The 23,544-nt window shown below is 38.1% G+C and overlaps 1 protein-coding gene and 2 long non-coding RNA genes across 5 annotated transcripts in view; 1 reads left to right on the forward strand and 2 right to left on the reverse strand.

Annotated features, from left to right (window-relative positions):
• mrtfbb (myocardin related transcription factor Bb) overlaps nt 1-18,709 on the forward strand; it is a 42,877-nt gene extending 24,168 nt beyond the window's left edge. For all 3 annotated transcript variants that reach the window (XM_065255089.2, XM_065255097.2, XM_065255107.2), the window contains 14 exons: nt 806-871; nt 2,361-2,416; nt 2,680-2,755; nt 4,626-4,787; nt 4,939-5,108; nt 5,327-5,449; nt 9,039-9,286; nt 10,037-10,205; nt 10,288-10,980; nt 11,063-11,179; nt 13,948-14,094; nt 14,334-14,468; nt 14,563-14,623; nt 14,706-18,709. In XM_065255089.2, coding sequence (XP_065111161.1) covers nt 806-871; nt 2,361-2,416; nt 2,680-2,755; nt 4,626-4,787; nt 4,939-5,108; nt 5,327-5,449; nt 9,039-9,286; nt 10,037-10,205; nt 10,288-10,980; nt 11,063-11,179; nt 13,948-14,094; nt 14,334-14,468; nt 14,563-14,623; nt 14,706-15,145 — 2,663 coding nt within the window. In that variant the 3' untranslated portion in view covers nt 15,146-18,709. The remainder of the gene's footprint in view (nt 1-805; nt 872-2,360; nt 2,417-2,679; nt 2,756-4,625; nt 4,788-4,938; nt 5,109-5,326; nt 5,450-9,038; nt 9,287-10,036; nt 10,206-10,287; nt 10,981-11,062; nt 11,180-13,947; nt 14,095-14,333; nt 14,469-14,562; nt 14,624-14,705) is intronic.
• Nucleotides 18,710-19,420: 711 nt separating this feature from the next.
• On the reverse strand, nt 19,421-22,111 carry LOC135753267 (uncharacterized). Its single transcript, XR_010533751.2, has 3 exons — nt 22,063-22,111; nt 21,792-21,939; nt 19,421-20,701 (listed from the first exon to the last, which is right to left on the reverse strand). It is a non-coding gene; the product is annotated as an uncharacterized lncRNA (long non-coding RNA).
• A 142-nt stretch (nt 22,112-22,253) lies between these two features.
• LOC135752458 (uncharacterized) lies at nt 22,254-23,319 on the reverse strand. Its single transcript, XR_010533337.1, has 3 exons — nt 23,278-23,319; nt 22,821-23,042; nt 22,254-22,368 (listed from the first exon to the last, which is right to left on the reverse strand). It is a non-coding gene; the product is annotated as an uncharacterized lncRNA (long non-coding RNA).
• Nucleotides 23,320-23,544: the final 225 nt, after the last annotated feature.

Consider the following 23,544-nt stretch of genomic DNA (forward strand, 5'->3'; position numbering starts at 1 on the left):
CGCGGCAACGCTCAATTCACGCGGAACCTTCCGCACCGCGATTACCATGTGTACCACGCCACAGGATGCCTAATCGCGTCTTTGCATTGAGTTAACATGTAAATCACCCATGCTTGCCGCTTCTACCGCGGCTGGTGTAAACGCAGCATTAGAAAGTTTATCGACCAATCAAAATAATGCATTCAACAGCCCTGTGGTATAATTACAAATATATGATTATTTATGATTTAGCAATTGAAGAATCCATCATTTTTAATCATGTTGACAGTGATTGTACTCTTAATGGATAAAATCTATGTTTAGCTATAGTTGAATAGGTTGTCCATGGGATGTTTTGTGTCCAATTCTGTCTAAAGGGGTGGTCACACTACACTTTTCGCTCCATTGACTTTCCGTCATATGCATGCAAATGTGTCAGACGGAAACACAAGCTCGTGCGAAGATATTTCACATTTTGCTGCGTAAAAAAAGTTCAAGTCTGGTGATCTCTGACCTGTGAATTCCTATCATGTGGAGATATGTGACCAGTAGAAAACCGGTATTTCACATTTTGCTGTGTACTAAAGTTCAAGTCTGGTGAACTCTGACCTCCAAATTCCTATCACGTGGAGATATGTGACCAGTAGAAAACTGCAACGTCACAGCGTTACCTTTCTCTCTACTGAAAAACAAAAATTGAACGAAGCCAAAAAACCTGTCAATACAAAGCAATCCCCACCCATATTCGCATGATCAAAGTCTAGTGTGACTGCCCCTTAAGCTTGAAACGCATTTTGGTAAAATGTTTTGTTTCTCGCTTCCACAGTGTTGCAGCTAAGACTACAGCAGAGGCGCACCCGTGAGCAGCTCGCAGCCCAAGGCATAATGCCACGTGAGTATGCATGCTTCACAAGAGTAACACACTTACATTCCAACAATCGGTGTTTAGTTTCCTACCTAAAAACTGACTTTCATTAAGTAAAATGTTTTTTAAATGTACTGTCTCTTTAAATTAACTCTTAATCACATTATTCTCGTAAAAATAATTGAAGCCCAGCACAAAAATACTCTTTCACTAAATTAAAACGCATAGACCGGGCACCATTACTTCGTAGATTGCTGCTTTGGTAGTGGGGGGATGGACTAAGTTATGAGTGTCGGTAAGGAGGGCAGTTCTAATAAAAGAAAGTGTCTGTTGAGGAAATAAGCTGATAAGAAAGACGAGATAGAACAATGGTGTGGTTGATGTCTGTCTGGAACAGCGGGACCTGTCCTGATCTCCCAATGCTTAACGTCTGTATAGGTCACGGTCCAAAGTCCAAAAGTGAGTCAACGACTGAGCCTGCGCTTCCAGTCAGCAAGATCTGTGGTTACCTCCCAAGCTTAATGGTCAACGCTTAATGGCTCATAATCTCCCACAAAGACCAATTATTTTCTTTCATGAATGTTAGGATTAGAGCTTTTAAGATGTTTACAGATAGTCTTAATGTAGTAGGTGAAGCAGGCTGCTTTTCCAACAGGGCTGGCGCCGGTGGTGGTTCTCAATCTTAAAACCGTATTGTGCATTTCCACACCAAAAAATCAGGCTTAAAATCTTAGGGAACCCGTGATGTCAGTAGGCGGAGCTTCCTCTACAGATCGCAGTTTGTAAAGCCCGAAATGTACAGACGCGATGGAGCACACAGCCTTGCAAAGTATAGTTTAGTTACGTGTATAGAGATGTTCGACGCATGTGTATTGCAACAAAATGCGCAACCTACAGTATGTGTTCAATGTATGTGGGGTTTAAAAAAATCAGGTGGTGCGCGTACAGTACACATGCACTCTTCGGACCAAAATTATGTGGACACTTTTTTAGATGCATTATTGTTATGTTATGTCACAAACATCCACACTGTTGCAGCTTGATCAAAACAAAACTTTATTTTTAAGAGTTTATGACTAATTAAAGAACACTATGCAAAATATAGCTTTGCTTCTCAAGACACTTTTGTCATGCGGTACATGAGTGGAACAAATTTCCTGTTGACAATACAAGTAGGTGGGAGCTTAACACCCACAGAAATACTCATCGCTAAATTGTTCCTATGTCGTATTTATCGTCATGTCTCGGACTTTCTAGTTCATCTTAAGATGACAAGACAATGTCAATTTGCTCTTTAGGGCACAAGTGCATGAACTTCCTTTTAAGCAGAAGATTTATGACATATTGCTGTTCTAAGAAGTTTCATACTATCATTCATACAGTACATTGAATCATATTACAAATATAAACCACTTTACTTGCTCGGAGGTATTGGATAAAGATAAGATATTGGATAAAAATAGCATGTCATGCTTTTGTTTGTAAATTAAGGCTTTAAATGTATTTGTTTTTCCAGCATTGAAGACTCCAGCAGTTTTTCACGAGCAGGTCCGAAGTCTGGAGAGAGCAAGAGTAAGACTCCACCACTCATACATTTTTATTTTTTCATTTGTGAACTAGGTTGAGGAATGATCAGTAGATCTGATATCTAATGATCTAAGATCTAATAAATCTAATAGCCAGTATGCTGAAGTTATAGATCAGTGCAAATGCCAGATTTTTGGGAATTTTCAGACAATTATGCTTAATAATATGCTGTGTTATATTCATAATATGCTAAATTATATTCAATTGAAATATGACGTCATACTTTGTGTATTTTTCCTCATGTACAGACTGAGAATTTCCTGAAGCATAAAATTCGTAGCAGACCTAAACGAGCCGAATTGGTCCGTATGCACATTTTACAAGGCATGTACCCAACCATTTGGATGGTGTTTTTTTTTTTTTTTTTTTTTTTGCTGGATTTGTTCAAGTCTTCTACACATTGGGTCTCATTTACTAATAATTGCATCTGTCTATATTTATACTCACATTTGAACGTCTCACAAAAACGTAGTTTCCACCTAAGCGGCACGTGAATTTGTTCTTATACCATTTCTTACGCTAGTGAATTTGGAGTGTTCTTCATAGTTGGTCGCGTGCACCAGATTGGTAATTTGCATATAACACGCCCGAACAGCCGCTTTCCGACGCGTAGCGCTGTTCCAAAGCAAGTTTTGGAGCATTTTTTCACTGAAGCAAAAGAACTTGAAAAGAAATCCATGATTATATTTATTATCGGTCATATTCTGTTTTGCTTTGCATTTTTTAATTTGGGAGATTTTGCTGTTGGCGGAGAAAGCCAGATGTGTCCCCCGATGTTAAAGAAGTATTGGATGAGATAACGAAGACATTTAATTCACGAGTTCACACTTACAAATAAGTTAAAAGAAATAAATTAGTAAACGTATTTGGCGTGCTGTCCGGGGAGAGGGCTCTGAGCAGGGAATGAGCCTGAAACACAGAGTATCCCCCCCCGTAAGGAAATAACTTGATAAGTGAGAGGAGACGGGGTGGAGGAGGGATTCTGAAAGATGCGAAGGATTTTCAGTGAGTTCAACTGTGATTTATATATGGCTTGCTTTCGAGCTGATTGGGTGTATTGTTGATTACCGATTGAAAGCGGCTGGTGCCATTGACTACTGATTTAAAACAGGTGAAGTCACTTAGGTATTTTATTTGACATGTTCCTCCCGAACTTTGTTAATAAAACATCATTTAATATGACTTCACCAGAGACACACATCTGTATCTAAAATAAAACAAACAGGAGATCAAGTGATTGATGTTTAAACTTCATTACATTTACTTAATGTGTACATTAGGCATTAGCAGAAGCTTTCATAAAGAGACTTAAAAAGTGAAAAAGCAAAGTGTAAAGATTTGTCACTACGCGCATCTTAATTAGGCTATATGTGTAGAAAAAAATATTTGGCTATATAATAATGTATATTATTCAGGGTTCCCACAGGTCCTTGAAATCTGGGGGGATAATCCTTGAATTTGAGGGTATTGGACCTGGAAAGTCCTTGAAAGGTCCTTGAGTTTGAAGTTAACTAAGGTGTGGGAACCCTGAATAATATTCTGTATATAAAACTAATATAAATAATGTGTATATAATAAAAAAATTTTTAAAAATTATTATACCTTATGTGATTATTAGAAGAAATTTTTATAAGAAAGTTTTTGTTAAATCATGATTTGTTTGTGAAAATGTCTGTACGCACATCTCCCGCACAAATTTGTGCGTACGCATTAGGGATGCCACAATTCTTAATATATTATTGAACCGTTCGGTTCGACCCCCACGGTCCAATACGCGCATATGAATTGTGTTTTTTTTTTATCCATCCAAATCTGTCAGTTTTATATTCCCTGCACTTTTGTTAATGTGCACGTGCGCGTTATGTGCACGATTATAAACGCCACAGCAAGTTGAAATCTACATTTGCATTTACATAAAATAAAGAGAACTGCAATTAAAACCAGTATTTTTGCTTCTTAACATCTCACTGTTCCTGTTACCTAAGCATAGAATAATAAAAAAAACACTTCAATAGGGCACGGCATCAGAACCGAAACCAAACCGAAAACCGGGGACAAGAACCGAAAATTGTATTGAACAGTGAACTAAGTGTATTGTTGCATCACTAGTACGCATGCTTGGTGAATGAGACCCATTGTATTTTACTATAGGTTTGTTCCTCAGCTTATGTTCTGACTTTTTTTTGTGTTTCAGAAACTCAGGCAGAGCCTTCTTTGCAGGCCACTCAGATGAAACTGAAGCGGGCTCGTCTGGCTAATGATCTCAATGAGAAGATTGCACAGAGGCCTGGACCAATGGAGCTGGTGGTCAAGAACATCCTGCCCGTCGACTCCACTGTCACAAAAGCTATCATTGGTAAACACAAAAAAGCACAAAAAGAGGAAACTACGTGCTTAATCATCACAGTTACTGGAATAAGGGGGCATGAACATCACATGACTTAATGGCAATCTTTGTTTTTGTTTTGTCTTGTTTGGTTTTTTGTTTTGTCTTTTTGACACCGTAGACAATGACGAGAACTCGCTGGATGTTTATAAATTCGATGATGACAGTAGTGATGCTCTTTCCCCGGAGCAGCCGGCTAGCCATGAGTCTCAAAGTTCTGCATCATCCCCCATCGAAGCCAGAATGTCTGATATTTCGTCTGTTTCGCCATCAGCCAGCTCCAGCATACAGGTCAGCCACTCAGCCGGCCCTCAAGTCACATCCCGTAAAGTGACTAATAATCCTACACTGATTACAGTTAGCTGTTGATAAAGCATGGTTTGATGAAGTATTGTAGTTATGAACTATGATGTCCGTTTGTTCTATGGGAGTTATCCGGATACTTGTGTTCGATCTGTACTGTACTTCTTAACCTCATGGTCATGGTTTTTCATCTTATTTTATCTCAGTTGTGTCCACCTACAAACCTAACCAGAACATCAGTAGAAGATCAAGCAAGCAGTCGTGAAATGACGATCACTCACCCAGTCACTGCGGCAGCTCCCACTAAGCCCGGACCCACCCTCGTGAAGGTAAACCATGTGCTGCTAGCACAGTGATGTCATTTCCTGCCAGTGTTTATTTTCTCTACATAGATAGCGGTCAGTGACTCAATGCATTACCAGATGATTTCTCAATATAGCAAGGCCAGCAAGATAATAAAGTTCATCAGGCTGAGGAACAGACAAGCTGAGAATGAAAACTTAAAAAAAAACTTTTACAAATAATTTCCTCTTTTCTAACCATGTTGCTGTGATTCACAGAATTTCACAGAACTGGGCTTGGACTGATGAAGTAGTTCTTTGCCTAAACAGATTATGCAAACACAGTCATTTATTCAAGAAACAAGAACTCAAACTGACCCCTTATGCAAATGTATTCTCCAAGCCCTTTTCACACAGAGATTACGGAAAATACACGGAAATGCGTCTAGGATTTGTCCGGGATTGTTTAATTTTTGGTTCGTTCACACTGCTAATGATTTTCTGGAATCTGTGCATGCATTTACACACATACCGCAAAGATCCTGTTAAGACATGTGACATTTTTTGCCACAGTTTGCTAATTATCTGTAATTTCCCTCAAGAGAAACCACGCACATTTATTTTAGTTTATGACAATATCATAAGGAGCATGTGATGTGCTGTTTTGTCATGCTGGTGAATGGCTTCAACAGAGCTCTCTGATCGCTGCTGAAGTCCAGTTTGCCGACATTTCTTGTCGTGAATGTTGATCTGCATTTAAATCCCAATGTCAACTGAACCATAACTTCTGGTTGCGATGACACGTTGATATGACATTGTTTGTGCGTCTTGTTCACACAGAATGCTTTCTGTGAATGTTACAGCAATGTTACTAGGTTTCCTTTTGGGAGTGATCCCAGAATATTTATGGGATGCGTTTGTGATCACACGGAAGCCTCTCTGCCAATTTTACAGAAATTTTCTGGGACCAAAGTGCTGTGTGAATGGGGTTTTACATTACATCTACATTATTGTCAGAGAATAGGCTTAGTGTAATAGAAATGTTTTAAACGTAATTTTTAATGAGCAGTTTCCCCGGATAGGGTTTAGATGAATCCAGGACTAGGCCTTAGTTGTATTAGGATATTTAGGTAGTTTTTACAAACAAACTTACAAAAAACAATACTGGTGTGCATCTTGAGACAAACGATAGCACTGATATATGTTAAGATATGTCAGTAGAGGCTGTTTTTATATGTAGTCAGCTCAAACATGCATTCCAGGAAACTGCTCGTAAATCTTTTTAGATTAAAAAAAAGTTTTGTCCATGTTACTTACACCCAGCATATGTTTTGAATGATGATGTCTGTTTAACTATGGCCACATTTACACTACAAGTGTTCAAGTGACTCAATCCCAATTTTTCCTCCCATGTGGTACAAATAGGAAATGACCTGCATGTAAGCAGGAAAAGTTACATGAATATTCTCATAATCGGTTTCAGGTGGAAATAAATTGTATATGAGTCGGATATGTGCATTTGTGCCTGTCATGTAAACCGAGAGATCGGATATTCCCCTGTCAAGGCGAGTTGTATGTCATTAAAAAAGTGACAGTGGCAAATGACGTCAGGTGGACACCAGTTATAACGACATGAATCTTTTCAATAGTGCAATGGAGTGATAAAATAGTGGAGTAAAAATATTGGAGTAATGCTGAAGTATATGTAAACAAGTTGGCCTATCAATATTTATATATAATTTTTCTTCAGTATTTATGTAATAATTTGTTCTAGTTTTATATTATTAGGAGTGAAGCAAAAACAAAACCAAGCAATCAATTTTTATTTATTGCATTTATTTTCTTGTCTTTTTAATAATTTTATTTATTTATTTAATATTTTATTTTTCACCACCACATTTATGCTTTATTTGTTGAAAACAAATAATAAATAAACTTGCAATCGACAGACCTGGAGGCTGGAACTACTTTATACTGTAGGTGTGCGTTTACTTAAAAATAATACATACCCTTGTGACGTTTGTTAATCAATCAGAATGAAGCATTCAACAGCCCCCATGATAAAAACAGAAATATACAGATTATACAGAATATAATCTTATGGCAGATTTTTTGTTTTATGCACAAAATCACTTACATTTTGATTTTTTTACCTAAAAAGTTTTTTCTTGTGTTGTTTTGCTCATCAAGAAAAAACATCTTAATTTAAGAATTTTTAGATGGTATTTTTGTCTTGTTTTCAGTTAAAATAAGAATTTTGTTTCTTGAAAATCATTTTTTGCAGTGTAAATGTAGATACAGGTAATTTTTATAAAAATGTAACCTGGTCTTCAAAAATTAAAAAAAATCTGAAAAATTCTTAGTATTTTTGTCTTGTTTTCAGTAGAAATATCAAAAAATTCTTAAATCAAGATGTATTTTCTTGACCTAAGAAAATAAGTCTAGTGTTTAGACAAAAAACATACAATTGAAGTGAATTTGTGCTAAACAAGCAAAATTATCTGCCAATGGGGTGAGAAAATTTTGCTTAAATTAAGGTTTTAAGAATTTTTTTTCTCAAACCATTGGCTGATATTTTTGCTTGTTTTAAGCACAAATTCACTTAAATTGTATATTTTTGTGTCTAAAAACTAGACTTATTTTCTTAGGTCATTTTGCTCATCAAGAACAAGCATCTTAATTTAAGTATTTTTAGATATTTCTACTGAAAACAAGACAAAATATTAAGTAAGAAATTCATTTTTTGCTGGCTCAGGGAACATGCTTGCTAATAAAAATGTATACCTTGTAATGTACAGTATGCCTAAACTGATCCACCAGCTATAACCTGCATAAACCTGCTTAAACTAACAATTGTAGTATTGGTACTGCTCACTTAACACAGTGCACAGACTGAGAGCACCAGATAAAGCTGTGCTTTGTCTTTTTAAACCGCTTGTTCAGAACAACTGTTAAGGGCGTCTTAGGCCACAGAGTTTCAAAGAGCAGCAGATGCAAAGTTAAATATGCTAGCAGTGCCTTCTGTGTTCAGACGGAGGTCAAATGAAATACTTGCACTGAATACTAAAACAGGGGTCTGGCAATAGCTTGTGCATTTATCATAATCCATGCCTTCAAAGCATACTCCACATATTTACTTCATGGCAGAAGGTCACTGCTCGTCTCTCCCATTGGAGCTGGTGGAGAAGGGTGTGAACTTAAGGAATCTGTTCGTACATAAGCCTTATTACATCCTTATAGCTTTCAACTCCCTTCCTCAGAAGCCAAACCATTTTCACATGTATCCTGTGACTCTGTATTTTCAAACAATGAGGGTCATGTCCTCTCCACATCCTGTTTCCTCTTCCTGTCATTTAAGGTAGATGTACGAGCATGTCCCACCTATTCACAGTTGCATACTTACGCTCCCGTCTACAAATCTCTCACCTTGTGGTTTTGTCAAAGTGCTGATACCTCATTTTAGGAGACTCCCATAATCCTCCTGCTCTGTAGGAGACTCCCATGTTCTTCACCGAATAATCACAAAGCAAATAGGCTGGTGTTGGCACCGGCAAAGGGTTGGCTCTGTTCACTAGGTTCATTTCCTTATTCGACCTCATGATCTCAACTCTCTCCCCGTGTACTTCTTTCCATGCAGCAAAGTCAGCCCAAACAGGCCGGCGAGAAGAGTCGCAGCAAGAAGAGCAGAGAACCTAAACCCAGAGTTAGGAGGCTGAAGTATCACCAGTACATCCCACCTGACCAGAAGCAAGAACCCAATGAAGCTCCCATGGACTCGGCGTATGCCAGGCTCCTTCAACAACAGCAGCAGTTCCTGCAACTGCAGATCATCAGCCAACAGCAACAGCACTACAATTACCAGGCAATTTTGCCGGCGCCCCTCAAGTATGTGTCACATTTCTAATAAAGTTTCCAAAAGACCCCTTTTATAAGACTCAGGCGCCAGGGTTTTAACGCAAGTGTGCTGTGTTGTTTTAACCACATAGAAACCATTGCATGAAGCGCTTCCATTTATTTTTATTGCATAAAACTGCTCGATATAATATGGACGTTTTTCTTTGAGCGTCATAATACGACCAGGACCGTATCAGTCTCTTTTACATCTTGGCATGGCAATGACCATGCAATGCAATTGCGCAAGTTATTCCCCAGTTAGTCTGCACTTCGAAAACTGAAATTGTTTGAGCATCATGTTACTGTACAATGATCGTCCTCGAGGGTTCATTGCAATGTGAAATGTTGACATGTGTAAGTTCGTTCCAGTATTATATACTCCTCCATATAAAGCTGGTTACGGCGCAATGCAACTACCTACGATTTTGATATATATCGATGTCAGCTCTGACATTAAAAGGATTTAGTATTGGGTTCATTGCGTTGCAAGGGAGCTACGCTGCTTGGCGATGGATGGAGGAGGCATTGTGTGCTATGAATGATAGCCTTTAAATACCACAGTTTTACCTATTAATCTTGCCTAACAAACCTTTCAACGGTTCAGCCGTAGTAGTGCAGTTCCTTCCATTCTTATTCGCTGCGAGATATACCTCCGTTTCTATTGTGTAAAAGAGCTGTTTGTGAATTATGAGGGAACAGGAAGTTCTCATTGCATTTAAAATACACTATACTCCCCTGCAGGCCAGTGGCTGAAAGTCAAAACAGCTGCCCTAACGTTACCCTGACCAACAGCCCAAGTCTGCACACTCCATTTGTGGTATCTTTACCCAGCACTGCCCCGTCACGTCCCAACAACACCGCGAACTGTCGTAAACAGGGCGCCTTGCCTTCCAGTCTAGATGAGATGAAGGTTAGTAATATTCATACCCTTTTCCAGCTTGTGGTGAATATCTTGCCAAATGCAAAATTAGAGACATACTTGTGTCTTATAGGTGGCTGAGCTTAAGACGGAGTTGAAACTGCGCGGACTTCCGGTGTCTGGCACCAAGATGGACCTCATCGAAAGGCTCAAGGCCCGCCAGGAAACCTCTCAACTTGCAGACACCAACATCTCCAAAAGTGCTCTGCAAGCTGACGGCATGAGCACAACTCCCCCCGTCTCACCTGAGGCCTCCAGCATCAACATGGAGGAAAATAAGGACAGTCCTGCTAAAGCCCTTTCACCCCTCAAACACGAAGACGTGGCCATGGAGACCAAAGTGTCCGAAAAAGACCAGCGGCTCCACGAAAAGGAGCGCCAGATTGAAGAGCTAATGCGCAAGCTGGAACAGGAGCAGCGCCTGGTGGAGGAGCTGAAGATGCAGTTGGAAGTGGAGAAGAGAAGTCAGCAGGGCGGACCCGAACCAGAATCTCCGGTCCACGTGAAAGATGAAAATGGTGCTGCCCCCAGCTGCAACTTTAAAACCAGTCCCCTGCGGCAAACCACGGTGGTGAAACAGGAAGAGTCACGTTTTCAGATGCACCACACCCCAGTTCAGCAATACTACATCAACGCCCAGCAGGTCCCCAATGTGCTGCATCAGCAGACGGAGGCTATGATCAACACTCAACCTGCTACACAGATCCTGTTGCCCCTGTCTCTGCCCAATAGCATCAACCTGACCAATAACCCCATCACCACGCAGGTCTCTTCACATTCATGATATGCTGTTTACAGTACTGTATAATACTGAAAATGAATATTGATTTTTTTCTGTATACTTGCAGGCACAGAGTATTCTTCAATCATCAGTGCCCGCTTTGGCACAAAACCTCCTGCAAACACAGATGTCTGACAATACACTTACACAGCAACACTCCAACCAGACGCAAACTTCACCTCAAGTAAGCACAAAACTTACTAATGCCCCGATCAGACAGAACGTGTTTTTCAGGGTTGTTCAGTGAGATGCCTTTTTTATTAAGAAAAAAGTAGTGCCCTGTGTTTTTTTATGTTGCACGGCAACCACAAAATCAACAGTACAGTCAGTCAAGGATTGTAGTGTGATTAAGAAACGTAGGCTTGCTCTTAATATTTGCAGGAAAGCTTGCCTGTATATTCATTCGATTAGACAATGGAGAAAAACGAGAATGATGTTGGGCGTTTTTATGCTCTTTTGATTTTTTTTTCAACTTCAGTGGCCAGTTGTTCAAAAGTAATCAATTTGGATTTCGGCTATCGGAATAGATCAAAATTTCAAAATGGGTTGTTTTAAAACAAAAAATTGGATTTTGAATTTGTATTGGATCACAAAAGTCGTCACTTTTTGTTGTTTAAAACCTTTTAGTGAGATTGGGATTTGTTTGATCCCAAAAAGTAGGATTATTCTGATATCAGCAGAGAAGGGTGGATTTCAGGAATAAACATTTAATAGAACTAATAGAGACAAAAGTGAGATGGTTTATCTGATCCTGGATAACAAAATATGGGATTTCCAAATCTGGATCATTTTGATCCCAATTAAACTTTTTGAACAACTGGCCTCTGGCGCTCAGAGCGCTTCTATAAAAACGCAAGATGCAGCAGGCGGGTAAAACATGATTATTTGGTGTAATGTAATGGTTACGCGGTTTATGGATTAAAAACATTATTATAAAACAGGGGAGTTCTGGTTATTCATTCTGATTGGTTGAAACGCGTTCTAAGCCGTGATAAAATACTCCGGTAACCTCACGGTTCAGCCCACATTACATAAGTATCACTGCGCCACTGTTGCTGCGTACTGATTTATGAAAATAAACACCACAGTCTTTAATCACATTTTTAATTTGTCTACAATTGCACAATTAATGGCGATATCCAGATAAATGTCAATAAAAATTGTTGAGTCATCTCGTCGATAAAGAGAAAATGTTCCCGGAGGAGTTTCTATCTCAAATCCATATTTCCGCTTTCCACTGGGTGGTGATCTTACCCGACTTTAACACTGACACATTCACTCAACACTAAAAACGCAGTTGTGTAAGTTTTGATCAGGCTCTGAATCCGATCTCTTGGAAAAGTTCTTCACAAAAATGGAATTATCTCCGCTTTTAGCTGAAAATTTGAGAGGTGATAAGAGAACAAATGAAGGTAGGATGAAACGGGTTTGTGTTGGAAAGCGGATGGTCTGTTCTTTTATTTATATTTTATGTTTATTTAACGAAGACCATTTTTCTGTAAGGCAACTGGGTGGCAACTTAAAAAAAAAAAACCGTTGACGGGAAAAGAGTTAAGTATGCTTCCAAGCTTATTTGATCATCACTTCAACAGTTGCACGATATAAATGTTAATGTATAAAATAGATGAATGTTGATTTATAAAAATAAACACCACAGTCTTAAATCATATTTTCATTGTGTCTTTGCTGCATCTGTGTTGGTTGTGAACTGCGCTCTGTTGAAGCCACTCTTGATTCTGAGGAACTACTTTGTTTGGCGGAAGAGTAATATTTGTACTAATATAATTACAACTTATTTGTGTTTTATTTTATGAAATACTGCTATGTATATGAAGTAACCGTTTTATAAAAGCAATACGCCCCTCAAAGCAGTGGGGTTACAGTGCATTTTATAACAGCTAAGGGGGTTTTAGGCGCTTTTAGGCATTTCTGACTTGAGCTAAACTAAACAGATAAGGTAAGATAAGGATACTAAAACATAAAACCATGTCAGCATTTGTGATCGTTAAAAACAACAAACAACAAGCGCTACTCTGCACTGCTCAATACTCGCATTTAATTCATGGTTTGTATAGTCCCTATAAAAAATTGTAAAATATAAAAACATAGACTACTTACAGTAAGGCGGGCTTGACTATGATAACGTCCATCGAGTCCACGTCAACTCGCTTGGAAGCAAACTGCTTGGAAGCAAACCTACAATCCTTGCATTCATTGAAGTCCAAGAAAAGAGATTTATGCTGGAGATGATAACTCGCCCCATCGTAGACTTTGGAATTTGTAACTTTGCAGATCATTTGCATGTACTAACACACACTTACACAACAAAAGAAATGTAAAATCATGAAAACAAAAATAGGGGCTCTTCAACAGCGCGCAAAAGGATCACTGCTCATAGAAAAAAATTTTTGTAAATGCAAAAATCACATTTTGTCTGAATGTTGCCTTAGCCCTTCTAGGCCCTTCTAGTCACATTGTTATTAATGGCATAAACAACGATAACAGTCAGACAGAAATGAAAGGTATGAGCTTTTGGTGTGTTTTCTATGCAAGCCTATTTTGAAATGCATGTAGATTTTATCTCAACCTTTCGTTTCGCTCTGAATGTTCCCGCACGGCATGAACCTAATTCGGTTTACTAATGCGATGACAAGGCCCAGATGCATTTCCCTCTTATTTGGCTCAGATGATAAACCTCTCAGAAGGCTCGCCGTGCGTATCTCAGATGCTGCCAAGCAAAGAGCAGTTGAGTTGAGGTGATCCATTATCCTGTCTACGACATCAAACGAAGAAATGAGTAAATAGCTGACAGAAAGATAGAAGTGCGGAGGAAATCAGTCAGATTGAAGGAAAGCTGGTCCAAGAAGAAGAGGCTGCCGTTTACACACTTACATACACATTTTTACTCGCGTATCGCACTGGCATAATACTACTTTCTACGTGTTTACGCAGGCATTGTCCCTGTGTGCAAGCTCCACCTCTGGGTTTGAGTACAGACAGAACCAGAATCAATCCATGGCTGAGATGCCCCAGTGCTTCCTCAGCACTTCACCTAGAGTCTCGCCGAGACACACGACCCCAAACGGACCTAGTAACAAAGTAAGTCGACTTAATTTGTATATTGAATTCTCTTCTGTAAGGCCTGAAGCATTTTGAAATTTTGCGAGCCCTGGTAGATGGTTTGCATGCAGTGGCGGCTTGTGACTGCTCATCCTATAAAAGTGTATATTAGGTTTATTATGTTCTGCAGTTCATTATGGTTACACTTGAGTATTTGTGTGTAGTGGCCTAAATCTGCCTATTTATGTTGATTTGTCACTTTTATATTTTTCGATCAGCCCCCGTCACCCTGTCAGATGAGTAACATTCTCCAGCCATCTACATTCACCAATCATCACAGCCCAAAGAGTAAAGACCCGCCTCGCTACGAAGAGGCCGTCAAACAGACCCGTGGCCTTCAAGCGTCGATGCAGGTAATTTAAAGCAAATTTAAGTTTAATGACAGAGCCAAGTCTGGCTTTTTGAATACTTCAACATAATAAATGTACACCATATTCTTTCCTTAAGGTTCCCACTGCTACAAGTCAGCACATGGACGACTTGTTTGACATTTTGATCGAGAGCGGAGGTAAGAACAGTAAACCGAAACCATCCTGAGTTTGTTTTCAGCTGCAAAATATTTGCATAACATTGCATTTGTTTTTGCACAGAAATATCCCCTATGACCAGACAGGATCCTTCTCTCGACAAACACCTCCCGGTTACAGCTAACATCACCACCCTACCTATCAACACGGTGCTCTCACGCCCTCCACCACAGATACACGTGGCCCGTACGCCCAACCAACCCCAAGTGGCCCTGGCTTCAGATAACCAGCTGGAGGCCCTGCTGGGGGAAACGGAGCCACGGACCTTGCGACTGATCGAGGAACTGAAAAGCCAGCTGCTGGATCAGCCCCACTCCCCGATGGACACTTCAGATCTGACCTTCAGCGACACACCGACCTCCGCCCTACATCTGCAGGACACCGGCCTCGACAACATGGAGTGGTTGGACCTGACCATTCCGGGTACTGCTGGTATCTCCTCTTCTGCTGTCTTTTCTTCAGATTTTCTGGACTCGCCCGATCTACAGTTACACTGGGATTGAGGACTTTGGGATAGACTCCTGGGACCTCATTTATAAAATGCTGCGTAGAAACCATCCTAAATGCAATCATTTTGCGTACGTGTGATTCGTTAAAAAAACGTACGTACAGAAAACTTGTGTACACCGTATTGTCAGATGTGAAATCTATAAGTCATAAATGATCTTAAAAATTATACACAGCTGAACAGTTTCAGATCTCCGCCTTTAAATGATGCCTAATTAATGTCACTTGCATGTGAAAGAGCACCTGAAAATGTTTAAATCAATTTCGACCAGATAGAATGGCTTACATTTCCAAAAAAACTGACGTGACCCTAAGCACGTTTCCACTTCAAAGATTGTTTTCATAATGCTGCGTTCACACCAGCCGCGGTAGAGACGTCAAGTGCGAGTGATTTCAATGTGAAGATGCGTTGACGCGCATCTGGAGGTCTCGCGGCGTAAATTTGCCTTTAGAGCGGTAGATGCGATTCCGCCTCGCGAATTGAGCGTTGCCGTGGTAAAGGCGCGAGTTGAAAAAGATGAACTTTGGCGGAAAAGCGCGCCGCGTTAACCAATCATGAGCTTGGGCTAGTAGTGATGTGATTACGGGAAGCGAGCGGAGTTGCAGAAGCCTCTTCCATGACGCAAATTTCCGTGTGAATGTCTTAATGACTAGAATTTCACGCGTGAATGAACGAGTAAACTCAAACTGTTCAAGCGGCAAACTAGGCGCCTCAAACGCTGCTGATGTGAACCCACGGTAAGGGATAATCGACTGCTTTCTGTGCATTAATGGTAGCATTTAGTGGTGAGATTGCGAATTGCAACCAACCTAAATTTCACAACGTGATGGAAAGCTACGGTAGCCGCCACAGGACAAACCTTTCGTCCGAATTTGACCAAATGGGTCAATTTGGGTTAAACAGTGGGTTATTTTCGTCCATTACTGTGCATTAAACGATTTTATTCCATATGTTACAGCCAATCAGAATCAAGAATTCCAACAAACCATAGAATCAGTAAATATGAACGTTGCCGTTTATTTTTGCGTACGCACACTGTACGATCAAACCGCTTTATATATGAGGCCCCAGAAGAATGGAAGAAGACCGGTTAACCCTAAAGGACCACAAGCTTAGGGTTTGGGCAAGTGACGTCCAGTCTCTTTAGACTCTCTTTAGACCGATTCACTTGTTCAGATTTTGCTGAGCATTCTGGGATCACACGATCTGTGCCCAGACAACAATTTATACAGATGGCGACCACTGATAGTTTAGCATCGGCTTTTCTCATTTGTGCCTATAAATGCAGATCTGTGCGTGGTAGTATACTGTTACCAACATCTCTTTCAAGGCAGAAAAGAATGTAGAGACACTTCATCATTTTCACTTATACATGTAGGCAGTTTTGACATTTTGCTTTCCATATTTTGAAGCGGTTTTTTTATTATGCTTTGAATTGTGACCCTGTCTGTGAAATCCACATTAAAGTCTCAATGTTATTCTGAGATTAGAAGGATCAAAATTCGATTTTGGATATTGACACAATATTCAATATTAAAGATATCAATGGTATATTTCTACACATTATGTAGGATGAATTTATATGTAGGATTAATTGTTAAACATTAAAAAAATGACTTTAGCTAGGTTGTCACAGACAGGGTCAAAATCGATAGATTTATAGTGAGTTCATATCACACCTTTTGGAGAAAGTGAGGATTATACGCACAGCTGTTGTGTTTTTGATATTTGCCTAGTTCAATGTTTAGATTAAAATGTTTTTTTAATGTCAGACATTTGTGAGGGAAATCTAGTGCCATGGTTGTTGTTGATTTACTGAAGGAAATCAGTCCGGTGGATCATGTAGATTTACAGTCAGCTGCACTTTTCCATTAGGGTACTCCTGTTAATTTTGGCAGCTAAATAATGGTGGACAAACAAGAGATCTGTTGAAACATATCGTCCTCGATTTGCAAAACATTCAAATTTATCCCTGACACATCGCTGGCAACTAGTCTGTGGACAATCGGGGAGAGTTTGTTTACCAAACCCAACGTGGGCCAAAAACAAAGCGAATGAGAGGCGCACACACTTTACACTAGAGGGACCTTTATCATCCCTAACAAAAGAGTGGTTTAACTCGGCATACAGAGCAGATGATCTAGTATTGTTGTGTTTCTTAACCTTGGAAAAACCATTGATTTGATTTTTCCATATCCTGATATGTGCCGAATGACATCACTGCAGTTTGATTGGTCAGACTCTAGTGTGACTCGTGTACAATGTCGAAGCCTAAATTTACAATATTTCACAGCTTCATTTATTAGCACTGAGTACAGATTGTTGACAGATGATGCGTTTTTGTGAATGTACCTTAATCACTAAACCTTGGCTTCATTTATTGCAATGTTTCAGTTTGTCTCTGTTTATCTATGAAATGTGAAAATGTAGCACCATCTGCTGGAAATTGTTAAAACAGACAGCCGAATGAATTCGTACACCACTTTCTGCAGTGTTTGGCAGATGTAATAGCAGATCACAAGCCTCAATATTCAGTAAAATATGCCAAAAAAATAATGCACTTACTTGACTTTGGAAGGAACATTAACTCATTGACAATCATGTCCTTATCCAAACATGTCGTCAACGCGAAAGAATGTATTTCTATATTTGGAAATGTAATTTTTAAGGGAATTTTATTCTGTCTCTAGCAGAGATCCAAAGCTTATGATTATGTAAACAAACCATTTTACTGCATTTATGCAGTGCTTATATGTATCGTAAAGGGGACATATCATGAAAATCAGACTTTTTTCATGTTTAAGTGCTTTAATTGGGTCCCTAGTGCTTCTGTCAGCCTAGAAAATGTGAAAAAGATCAACCCAGTAACTTAGTTTTGGTAAACCATTCTCTGCAAGCATGCAAAGAAATAGGTCATTGAAATGTGGCTCCCCTTGTGATGTCAGAAGGGGATAATAGCGCCCCTTAATCTGCACTATCAACCACAGCACTTCCATTTAGTGCAGAGATCGCTCATTTGCATTTATAAGGACACACCCCAAAAAATGCCACACATCAATATCTATATGATACTTTGAGTTAAAACTTCATAATATGTACTCTGGGGACACCAAAGATTTATTTTACATTTTAAAAAAGTCTTGTGAAATGTCCCCTTTAAATGTATACATTGTTTAATGTGCAAAAAGACCTTTATATGTATTCAAGGCTACAGCTGACAAAATTATATCAAAAGATCTTATATGAAGTTATATAGGTGATATGAGGTGTTTAAGTTTTTTGTACATGTCAAGCACATTGATTATCTGTTGGGCAGAACAAGTCCAGTCTTTTAAAGACTAGCAAGTGAGTCACTAAATCCTTTTGACCCTTTAGAGCGTGATGTAGAGCGTGTATGCCTCATATTTGCACAGTGTATATATTTTTACATTATACATTTTATACAAACATATTTGTGCAACTGTAAATAATGTTTTGAGGTTGTCTTTGTATATATTTTTATTGTACTGTGTATATACAGCCTTTTATCATTAAAATGTTTCTGTATTTCAATCCTGAACTTGTTTGGCTTTGTTACTGTATCAGCAAAACACAGCTAAAACCAGATTAAATGCAAGGTATATGAAGAGAGATCATGCATATGTTTGACACAATTCAGAAAAGTTTAAAGTTTACAATACAACATGGTGTCAAGTACCATTAAAAAATATCATAAATATTTGTGTCCTTTATGCTTTGATTTAAGTATAAAATGCAATTCATTGGAATTATCTCTAATATCCTCACTCACCCTTTTGAAAACTACACCTTTGCACCTAAAGAATTCCTATTAGTACTTCAAAGGTACATACCAGATGTATAAATATCTAAATGGTACATATTAGGACATTTTCAAAGGGTAAAATCAAAGGTACAATTTTTGAAGTTTTCTTCTGACAGGGCAACTCCGTAAAAAATGACATTAAAATTAATTTATAATAAATTAACATTTGACATTTTTTTCTTAAAAGAGAGAAGCAGATTATACACACTGTAAAAAGTTGAATCTTTAAAAAAAAACTTTAAAAAAAATACTTTAATTGGTAACGCTTATAAAAATCTTTTTTAATTTAATAATGTCACTTTGGTGTTACTTTACACACATTTGGGGGAAATGCTTTGAACTTTTAAAAAGCTCAATACACTGTGGGCAAGTTCACTGCCCCTTTCATTATGTTCGGGATGCTTTTTTGCACAGACCTATCTAAAGGGTTAATGGTTTCACCTGCTGATCAACTGTAAAAATTACAAATTTTACCTCTTCCCAACAGGGAAAGCACCAACAATCAAAAATGCATGATTATATGATGTCGTGGGTTTGCAATCAAAAAATGTCATTATAATGGAAATCAATGGGGGCAAAAACAGCCACGAACAGTAAATGAGGGAGAAAAAAATTAAATCTGATGATGCACAAAAACTAACAATGCATCAAAGCCAATGTTTTTACTTCTTTTTGACATCCCCACGACTGTGATAAAAGGTTAAAAATTTATATTGAAAATAAGTCATTTTGTGTGTTTTTTCCTAAATCAGTGACATCATTTATTAATTGGCAAATTCTGGGATTTTGTAAACATTTAGTAGTTTTGATCAGGATTGAGGTTGATTAACAGATTTATGTACAAATATATATATTTATATTTATTTATATATCTGATACATTTTTACAGCAGTTTCATTTATTGAATGTTTTCATCCCGAACATAACGAAAGGCTAGTGAATTTGAACAATGGGTTAAGTGTAACAATTGAAGTTTTCCCTTTTTACAGTGCAGCAGTCTTAAAAAATGAAAACGATTTAAATAAAAGATTCAAAAAGTGAAAGGTATTCGGTACACAGTTACACAATGTGCATAGTTTTGTCACAATGTTGCATCTTGATCCATGTTATATCTTCCAGTACATCCTAAAAGTATTTAGTGCTTGATTGAGTATTCAGCAGTTTTAAAGCATGCATATAAACCTTGAATGTTCTTGAAGCTCCAAACAGAATGACTGAGAAAATATATCAAGGGGACATCTCAGGAGCCACTTACCATCTTCAAACTAGAACGTATAGACCTTTAAAAGTGTATTTCCTTTCAGGGATGTGTGGTATAGTTAATCCTTAGGGCTATAAACCAGCCTGTCTCTGGATCAAACGCCACAAGACGCTAGTCGTGATTCATCCATCATTGAGCAAGACTTTCAATCTCAGAATGGTTCAGGCATTCGTGTCTCAGTTGTATCTTTGTGATGCCTTTGTGTGGTGACGTCTCATGAATTCCAGTGACCCGAAAATATCATCACGATAAAAAGAGGAATAAATAATCCCACTAACTACAGATGCTGTGATATCTCCATAGAGATCGTATAGAGTGGTTGAAATCACCTGAAGGTGTTTTTTGAGAGTTCCACCCCTCAGAGTTTTTTGCATGTGTAGATGTGACTCCGACATCTTGGACACTTATGTTCAACGTCTTTGAAGGAATCGATACAGAATGGGATCAGGCAGCAGCCGGCTACACAACTACACCACAAACAGATAAAAACACAAATCAGTCATGTGTTATCCTTAGTGATCATTTCATTTTTTATGGAAACAATTAGGCAACAATGAATTCTAGAGCAGTCGTTCTCAAACTGGGGGCTGCCGGATGGTGTTTGGGGGCCCCAGTGTTTTTTTTTTTACATTTTAAATGGGTCATATTATGAGATCTTTTTAAGATGTAAAATAAGTCTTTGGTGTCCCAGAGTGCGTATATAAAGTTTTAGCTTAAAATACCATAAAGATAATTTATTATAGCATGTTAAAGAGCACTTATTGTCCGATTAACGATTTTACATTTCCTTTGGTGTGTAAGTGTGTATTTGTACATGTTAACGATATGCAAAAGTACAAACCTTAAAGTAAACGATGACGCGAGTTATTATCTCCAACGTAAATCTCTTTTCTTGGACTACAACAAACACACGGATTGTAGGCAACCGTTTACTTCCTGGGCCGTTTTTTTTTTGCATTGTGAGCGTTTCTTTCAAACATGGTAAGGAGCGTCACATTTCCAAATCAATGAGTTTTGTACAAAGTTTTTAACCATAAATCACGCAAACACATTGTATTTTAGCGACGAAAACGGGGCTCTTTAAAATTCCCACTTTGTAAGTGCAATTTTAGGGTGTGTCCTTTAAAATGCAAATATGATGAAAAGCAAACACTGATCACCACAATGGTGATTTGTTGAAATTGAAACTCAAATGTGCTGTTATTTTTTTTCTCTCTCTTTCTCTCTGCACTAAATGACAGTAGTGGGGTTGGATAGTTGCAAATGAAGGGGCGATATTATTGTAAGATTCGCTACCTACATCACAAAATAGGTGACATCTGAATTATCAAATTTTTCACATGCTAACAGAGAATGGTTTACCAAAACAAAGTTACTGGGTTGGTCTTTATCATGTTTAAGGTTTATAGAAGCCATAGCACTTAAACATTGAAAAAGTCAGATTTTCACGTTATGACGCCTTTAAGAAATAAATCAATTTATTATAAATTCTATATAATCAAAACTTCTAAAGTTCTAAAGTAATAAGAAAATGGTACATTGTCGCATTCAACTTACCCAACCATAACTAAAATTAAACAGATGAGACATGGCACACTACCAGAGGTCTTTGTGAGCTCTGTGGTTATATATTCATGACAGTACGGACATTGTGTCAGGGATGGGGATGGAGGAAGTTCCCGAACATCCAGAATAACCTGTGGAGCTGAAATAAACATACAAATGAGGTACTTTCAGGACTTTGCATTTGGTTGTTTTCATTATTCTGACACTGTACACATCATCATTTAAGCATTATAGAAATTATGAATGCATAAAACTCAATAACCTGGAAAGGATGGTGGATTCTCCACAACGACAGATGAAACAGTCGTGTCTGAAATTAAGGTGCGTAAAATTAATATATAACAAATAAACTAAGAAATAATGTGAGATGTTGTTTTGAATCAATCAAATGAGTTAAGGTCTGACTAGAAATTGTCCAAATTAATCAAATACCAAAAAAACTTACCAATTAAAATATTAGGAGTTCCTGCCAGTTTGTCGTGCTCCAACTGCAGTTGAATCTTCCTCTCCGAGAGAACTTTAAGTTCTTCATCAATTTCTTGAAGTTCTTCATTCTCCCTGAAATACTCTGTTGGTCACAAGCAGCATGAATCATTTAATAAATGTATTGCATACTTGAAAAAGTTATAATAGTGCATCTTTATTAACATAATAAAAATCACAATGTTCACAGTCATTGAAATTAAAGGGATAGTTCACCCAAAAATGAAAATTCTGTCATCATTTACTCACCCTCATGTTGTTACAAACCTGTCTAAATTTCTTTGTTCTGATGAACACAAGGAAGATATTTTGAGGAAACTATTCATGAGCCCCATTTACTTCCATAACATTCTTTTTTCCTATGAAAGTGAATGGGGTCCATGAACGTTTTGGTTACTAACATTTCTCAAAGTGTTCATCAGAACAAAGAAATTTATACATGATTGTAAAAACATGAGGGTGAGTAAATGATGAGATTTTTTGTTTTTGATAATCTATCCCTTTAACTAAACAATGGTTCCAACTCCTAAAACTTACGTTGCTCATTTTGGCCGTTGTTTCGCTTAAAATCTATCAGCAATCCCAAGACATTGTGTCTGTCGGTGAGGCGCTGTCTGCGAAAGGACAGCTGGTTCAGCTCTTCTGAGATCTTCAACAAGTTATCATCAGATTTTCCAGGCATGTTGAGAAGTCACAGTTCACTCGATCCCAGTCGTCTAAGAGCCCATGCTTCTCCTCTTTAAAGCTGATGTGATATCACTGTGATTATAGGACCGATATTAACATCTTAAAGAGTCTTTTTTAAAACTGTACAATAGGATGTCACTTTTCTTGGCTGTACAAATTAAAATCTATTCAAAATGCACCAAATCAATGATCAGAGGAATACATTTAGTTGAATACCACAAGAATAAATATTGCTTAAATATTCATATTGCTTAACTTTAAAAATCTGTTTCTAGGTCACATAAAATGCGTATTTTGATAGAGTTACCTGTGCTTTCTGTAGTGCATTTGGCCTCACTGATCCTCTGTTCGCAAGCAGCAGTAGGCAAATAATAGACTACTCATACTGTGTCATAATAAAACTGAATGAGGAACATATTAACAGTATTTAAAGTATGTGGTTACATTTTTTTTTTATATATATATTTCAGTTAGCAGGGCATTGGAGGTGGGAGTTTGTAATGCTTGGTAAAGTCAGGTGGGACCATAATAATAAATAATTCAACTTCTACAAAATAAAGTAACTCAGCAAGTC

Source organism: Paramisgurnus dabryanus, chromosome 3 (genome assembly GCF_030506205.2).
Source record: "Paramisgurnus dabryanus chromosome 3, PD_genome_1.1, whole genome shotgun sequence".
NCBI classification, from domain to species: Eukaryota; Metazoa; Chordata; class Actinopteri; order Cypriniformes; family Cobitidae; genus Paramisgurnus; species Paramisgurnus dabryanus.